Raw genomic sequence first — 7,295 nt, forward strand, 5'->3', positions numbered from 1 at the left:
TTGTGTGGATCAGAGACAGAGAGGAAACAAAGATTGTTTCTCACAGCCAGCGCCCTGAGCTTCTTGCTGCCTATCTGCCAAACCCATCATCTGTGGCAAAAGATCTGCTGCCTCGTGTCCCTGCATCTCACTGTCACCTTGGTAACTGCTGCCAAGGTGAACTGCCAGCTGGGATAGTCGACCTCATATGGCTGCATTCCACTGCCACTGGATGTATATGTGGCTGGACTGCACGTAAAAATGTGGAAGCAAACCCCAAGAAAAGACTTATGTGTGTCAACACAAGACTCATAAAAACTGGGAAATTGTGTTGGCTAGTGACAGATTATGCCATATAAATGGTGATAACTTAATGAAGAAGGCTAATGATCACTTTCAGTATTGATGAGACTGCCAATTCCTTTTTTAATCATTTTGTCTATAAACTGTAAAAAAAAAAAATTAAAAAAAAACTGTGAAAAATACCTTATAATTTCCCACAGCATAAGATGTATTCCAATAGTTTGTTTTATTCAACCAATGTTCCAAAACTCAAAGATATTCAATTTATTATATGGCAAATCACATCATCACATCTAAGAGGCTGTCTGTGATGTTTTGTGTGTGTGTGTGTGTGTGTGTGTGTGTGTGTGTGTGTGTGTGTGTGTGTGTGTGTGTGTGTGTGTGTGTGTGTGTGTGTGTGTGTGTGTGTGTGTTTCTCAGGAGGCAATAAATATGGTCATCTCAGATATCTGAACACAATTCTTTTCTTATGTCATATTTATTAAATAATTAGTCTATCCCATGAATATAAACACTGGAAAAAATAAATAGTCCAAATCATCACACAAAAATACACAGCATGACTTACTTGTACATAAACTTAAGGGAATGTTTGCTAATTTAAAAAGGAGTTTCCTATGAAGGAAAACAATACTGGTATAATTTTAAATTGCTCTTTGACCATCTTAAACTGTGTCACAACATACATCCACTGACACACAACACAAAAGTGAGAAACACGTTTGAAGGAAGATAAATTATTGCTCATTATAAACAACTTAATGCTGAATAAAGCGCATTAAATCAATGTCTTTCATATAAAAGAAACGTAGGCTAGCCTGTGGGACATCCAACTCTGCAGCATTACGAGCGAACTTTTTTCTTTCTTTTTTTTTTTTTTAACTTTACAGAGATACAGAAATAACTTTTTTGTTTGAACTTCTTGGCATCAGATTGATAAAATGTTCATTCTCTAGGCTCTTTTGGTGAACAAACATTGTCTTTAATAGACTTTAAATTATTTTCTATTCAGACTTCCGTTAAGCTTTTAATTTTCTGTCCCAAAGGCTGATTCGTAGTGCAGAACCACACCAGAGTATGCATAAAAGTAGACATTTGTCTTACTCTGAAATGAATACACACTGGATAACATCATTATGAGGATCAACGAACATGGGGAGCTGTAAGAAAAGTTAATCAATGATCCTATCATTTAGGGAAACATGAAATATTTGATCCAAAGTTCCAAAGTTATTTTCACGTGTCGCTGTACATCCTCTTGCAGTCTATGGAGGGTGACGGTGTGTCAGGACCTATGCTGCCCACCTGCGAGTATGCGTCCTCCGGGGTGCGTGGCAGTGCTGGCGGCGTCATGCGCTTCTCTTTCTGCCTGCGGTTGCAGAACCAAACCCTGACCACCTCCTTCTCCAGCTGCAGAGTGTCCGCCAGTGAGTTGATCTCCTGTGCGGATGGTTTGGGACACTTGAGGAAGTGGCTCTCCAACGCGCCTTTCACGCTTACCTCGATGGATGTGCGCTTTTTCCTCTTCCTGCCCTGGGTGGCGATCTTATCGATGCTGGTTGGGCTGCCGGTCGTGGAGTCGGCCTCCTCCAGCCATTTGTTCAGCAGAGGCTTCAGCTTGCACATGTTCTTAAAGCTCAGCTGAAGCGCTTCAAACCTGCAGATGGTGGTCTGTGAGAACACGTTGCCGTACAGGGTGCCCAAAGCTAAGCCCACGTCTGCCTGAGTGAAACCCAGCTTGATCCGCCGCTGTTTGAACTGTTTGGCGAAATGCTCCAAGTCATCAGACGTCGGAGTGTCCTCGTCTGAGTGCGGTTCGTGGTTCATCCCGTGATGCTGGTGATGGTGCGTGTGGTGATTATGGTGGTGATGGTGATGACGGTGGTTTCCGTGGTCCAGCTCCGGGGATTCATCGCGCACCAGCCCCTGGTGCATGAGGCTCTGCCCCGCGTGCGAGCTGAGCATCCCGTTGACTGTAAACCCGCCGGGCTGAGAGTAAATGAGGGACTGTTGTTGTTGCTGCTGCTGCTGTTGTTGTTGCTGCTGCTGCTGCCCCTCGGTGATGCTGATGTGCGCCGCGGAGCTGCTTCCCCAACTTCCCAGGTGCGCCTGATGGGGCCCCAGATGTGGGGACCTGTGGTGCAGAGCGGTGCCTGTGTGGAGGTCCTCCCTCCCTCTCTTCACGTCCTGCGGCTGGGAGCTGGGGGACCACGGAGAGCCGGCCTCGACTGCTGCCACCGCGGCCGCGGCCGCTGCGGCTGCTGCGTGAGGCAGCGATGTCACCCACTGGTGGGCATGGCTTAGCATGTGCCCCCCATTGCTCGCCACCATGGCTCCCTGCATGAAGTCACTCTGCACCATCTTTACTGAAGGGTCCCCTCTGTATCCACTAGACACCGTGGTCACAGCGGTGCTGCCCGGCTGCATGCCACCAACCCTCCGATCAGAGTGAAGGACCGGGCCGGACAAAATCCTGCTGCTGGCTAGGTATGGACTCGAGGTGGCTGTGGCCATCCCCCAAAGCATATATGTTCAGATATATTTCTCTATTCTGGTGGTTTGTTAACGTCTAAAGTTAGTTCTAATCCATGAATAAATTCAGTCTAGAAAAGAAGTCACTCCATAGAGGCTCAGCTGATAATTAATTAGGTTGTTCGCACTGAGACATGTCTTCAAAACTTTTCTCTATCCCGGGAGCTCCGCCGTGCGTAATCCACAGACCTGATGATATGGAAAACACCTTCTTTGTCCCGTGCCAACATGAGGAGCTGACTCTCAGTTATTTCTCTTAACGATTTAAAGCGATTAAATGATAACGTTAAACGTTAAAGCCTCTCCGGTCCTCTCGATAGTTTCGCTCACTTCATCTGCTCTATCCGGCGCGTCTTCTACGGAGCGAAGAAGACGAGCATGTGTTTACCTTGTGCTAAGGCTGCGTATTCCTCTCCCTTCTCCATCCAATTACAACAGAAAGGCTCTGCAGAGCACCCGCTGATTGGACGCACAGTCAGAGAGGAGCTGGTGTGTCTCATTCAAGCCTTGGGTGCACTGAAGTTCTTGCTGCAGGACAAAAAAAGCAACAATATGCTAAAACCTATTACAATAGGCCCAAATAAACAGACAGAGAATGTATCTTTAAGGACGCACAAAGTAACCTTTAGGCAAACATAAATCATCTGTTGAAACGCAGTAAGAAATCCTGCAACAAAACTTCTTAGCCTACATAATGACAATGGATGTAATAAAGAGGATTTGCATCATTATTATACTGTTATTATCTTACGTCTTTAACAGATCATGAAGTTGAAAAGCAACTGAAATTAGTGATGCTATAATAAAAAATATATATATATATATCCACAGACCATTATTTGTATCTGGTATCTTTTATTATAACTCAAAGCCACCGAGGCCTGTGTCAAAGATACTCCTTTGGGTACATAGGGAGGTTTGTACGCGTCTTGCATCTTAATGCGCTCTTCTTTTCATATGGTAAAGGAAGGCCACAGTGGCGTGACGCCGCACTGGTGAGCGCTGAAGGTGCACAAAACAAGCCAACAGTTTTATTTTTCCATCCTTAAAACAAACCGGTTCTGTTGGGATGTTTCCATGCTGGGTCCGTTTCTGGATGGTCGGTTAAATAAACGTGTCACGGGGAATTTTCTACCACGGGGTTGCTTCAGTTTTGAGGGCCTTGAAGCATCGACTGAGACGCATGAAGTCTTGTGACTGGAAGAGACAGCCAGGTGCAGCCCATTTAAAATGTGCTAATTTATGTTTTTCAGCTTTCAGGATTTGTCTTGGATCTCATCCAAAAGGTAAAAGATAAATAGACACAAAAAATGTATTTTCCCAACCCGAAACATAAACTTACACTTTATCATTTGAATCTACCTCATGTTCCAGATTACATTTAGATGTATCCGATTTTAGGATGTGTTTAAGTTTGAAAAAAGAAGCCTAATACAATTTTGTAGCAATGGAAATATGCTACATGGTTTATTAGCAAAAGTATATGTGTGTGTGTGTGGGGGGGGCACTCAGGGGAGTGAGACAATGACACACACACACACACACACACACACACACACACACACACACCTATTGGCTTTATCAATTGTTCCTGATGCTTTAGAGATCAGTTTTTAATAATGAGCACAATGTGAGTTGACAGGGCTATATATATATACACACACACACACACACACACACACACACACACACACACACACAAAGCAAGTTTTCATGAACATACATTTCCAAAATGTTTAGTTTTTAGTGTTATTCATGTTTGTTTCCCACATTTAATGCTTTATTTCACAACACATTTTTACAATTGCATTTTCTATGTGGTTTTAAGAATTTGTAATATAGCCTCATCAAAAGTTATATGGACGATATACAGAGATCAACACAACAAATGAGGTGAGTGCATCAGCATTAAGTTCGTCCAAAAATCTGTATCATATCATAACATAGATAATATATCACCAGATATGGCAGTTTGTTATGAAAAGTTCAGATTTTGCTGTCTTAACCCATTGATCCTGTACGGCCACAGATAACTTCTTTTTATCAATATTTCAAAATATGCAGTTTTAATAATGGCTTGTAATGGTAATGGTCTGTAAGGCATCAATAAATCATTTATTGGGAAATATATCAAGGCTATTAGTTAAAATCTATAAACCTCACATTCACAACTGCTGACTTATTATTGTAATAACCAATTTTTTTTTGACTTTGAATTTAATTATCATTTATACACGTGTCAAAAATGTTATTGATGTATTTTACCTGATCTATAAAGCATTAGTAAATGATGTATTAGCCAATATTAAAGCGGTTTACAGCTTCTAAATGTAAAAATATAAGTAATGTGTTCCACAGTCTATGAAACTTGTTTATTGTTGAGTTGTATTCAGTAAAACACAATAAAAACAGAGAAGCCGTACAAAACAGTCTTTCCAGCCTACCAGCACAATGTTAAGAAAACCAGAAGACTCAGGGAATGCACTAATGTTTTTCATGTGTTGTGCTGGCTGGTCACAGCACTGGGTCCTCTATTTGTTATTCATGAAGGAAGCTGGGTGAAGAGGCCTTCTTATGATGCACATTTCTCTCTCCTCCCCCCCCCCCCTCTTTCTCTCCATGAAACTGCTTCACAACTAAGCAAATCATCTGTTTCAGTTGTAGTAAATACTTTAATTAATCCAGCATAATAAGCATGGTACTACTGTTTATTTTAGATATTCTTCAAATCATTTACACAGACTCTCTCTCTCTCTCCCTCTCTTCGCCCTCTGTTGAGTCTTCAATGTGCAGATCGGCCATTTCTGCCCCTGGGCTATTTTCTTTGGTAGAATTTGGAAATATGCAAATGCTTCCAACAAAAATTGCAAAGGAGGAAAAGGAAAAACCTTCATCTGGGCTCCAGGAGTTTTCCATTCAAAGAACTCAGATGATTTTCTCTTGTTCATGCTCTTGCTCCTCATCTGTTTGTGTTGTCGGTCAAGGGTCTGTCTAATTAGTCTACTGTAAGAAGAGAGAGAGAGAAACACAAATCAGGCAGACAAAACAAAAATTGTGAAGATGAGTTTTGTTGTTATCGCCACTATTATTAAGTTTAATAATATTCTATAACAAGATGTCCCTCTCTTTGGCTTTTGGCATGGTATCAGGTGAAATTGAACAGTTAAAATCTTGCTTTCTTTTTATTGATTCATTGTATATGTGTGTATGTTGTAGAAGCTATAACACTAGGCAAATTGTGTCTTTACACTCCTCCATTGTGAGCCGTATGTGGTGTTTACAGAATACTGAACTGCACTGAAAACACTGCTGAGAGAACATAACTTAGCTCCGTTACCTTCCTGCCTGCACTCTTTATACTCCACATATTCAGTGTCATCCTGTGGTTCTGATCATGAGTGTGTTTGACCTTCAGCTCTCCCTGAGTAGGAGAGATGCTTCACAGTGGGAGTCTCTACCAACCAACCCCTGCTGCGCGTTTAAATCAGAAGCAGAGGCAGCCGCGGAGAGGGGACAAGGAGAGACAAACTGTGATAGTTGGGGTACAGAGAGAGTGGGAAAAAGAGGATCTGGAGAGGGAACAGTCAAAGTATCCATTTCCAAAGTCCTTATTCAAAAACAGAGAAATACGAGACAAACATGATCAATAATATTCAAATTATTATATGTCTGAATGCACTGTGGTGAAAGCTCTTCTATCAATAACTGATCATTTCGTATTAACTGACACTTGATGTGGGGGAATTACTCAGGGAGGGTAAAAGGACAGGAAAAGAAGGAGCTGTGTTTACCACACTGGAGAAATAGTCAATTACCAAGCCCTGCTGCGACTTATTGTAAAGGATGACACCCAATGGACAGATGCACTGGTTAAACACTGTTGTTGTTGTTTGGCCCATTATGTCTGAATAGGGGGAATTCATTTGTGAAAATTACACTCATTAATCCCAATGGATCATTTGAAAGGGGTCAAAGTGACAAGGAACAGCACAGAGAGAACACAGCCGGGTAATGGTACAAAGACATCACTCATCTTTTTTTCCTTTCTTTTTTTTCATACTCACACACACACACACACACACACACACACACACACACACACACACACACACATACACACACACACAGGTGTGTGCAGGGCCTGAAATGTGGTAGTTTCTAAGTGTCTGTAAGCATTAACATAATGGTGAAAGATGTTCTTGGAATGATGGCCCGTTACGGACGTATTTGCTGAATATTTATGCTAAACTAAAACAAAAAGCACTGAGTGGAGAGACACATCTGGGCCATCATAGAAGAAAAACAGGAAATTGAGAAAAGATGAGACTCATGGGGTTCAGTGCATTTAGACAAAGTCACGGCCTACATGAACTGTATAGTGCTTACATCTGACTGCAAAAAAAAATTGACAGATGAAAGTTGGGTTAAAAATAAGCAAGCCTATGAGTTTTTAATTTCCTTTTAGCGTTTACTAAGGCTCA

At 41.9% G+C, this 7,295-nt stretch overlaps 1 protein-coding gene across 1 annotated transcript; it reads right to left on the reverse strand.

The window, feature by feature from the left end:
• Positions 1 to 1,518: 1,518 nt before the first annotated feature.
• On the reverse strand, positions 1,519 to 2,808 carry pou3f3a (POU class 3 homeobox 3a). Its single transcript, XM_078262828.1, has one exon. It carries the CDS (start codon positions 2,806 to 2,808, stop codon positions 1,519 to 1,521), a length of 1,290 nt encoding a protein of 429 aa, XP_078118954.1.
• Positions 2,809 to 7,295: the final 4,487 nt, after the last annotated feature.

Source organism: Sander vitreus, chromosome 11 (genome assembly GCF_031162955.1).
Source record: "Sander vitreus isolate 19-12246 chromosome 11, sanVit1, whole genome shotgun sequence".
In the NCBI taxonomy this organism is placed as follows: domain Eukaryota; kingdom Metazoa; phylum Chordata; class Actinopteri; order Perciformes; family Percidae; genus Sander; species Sander vitreus.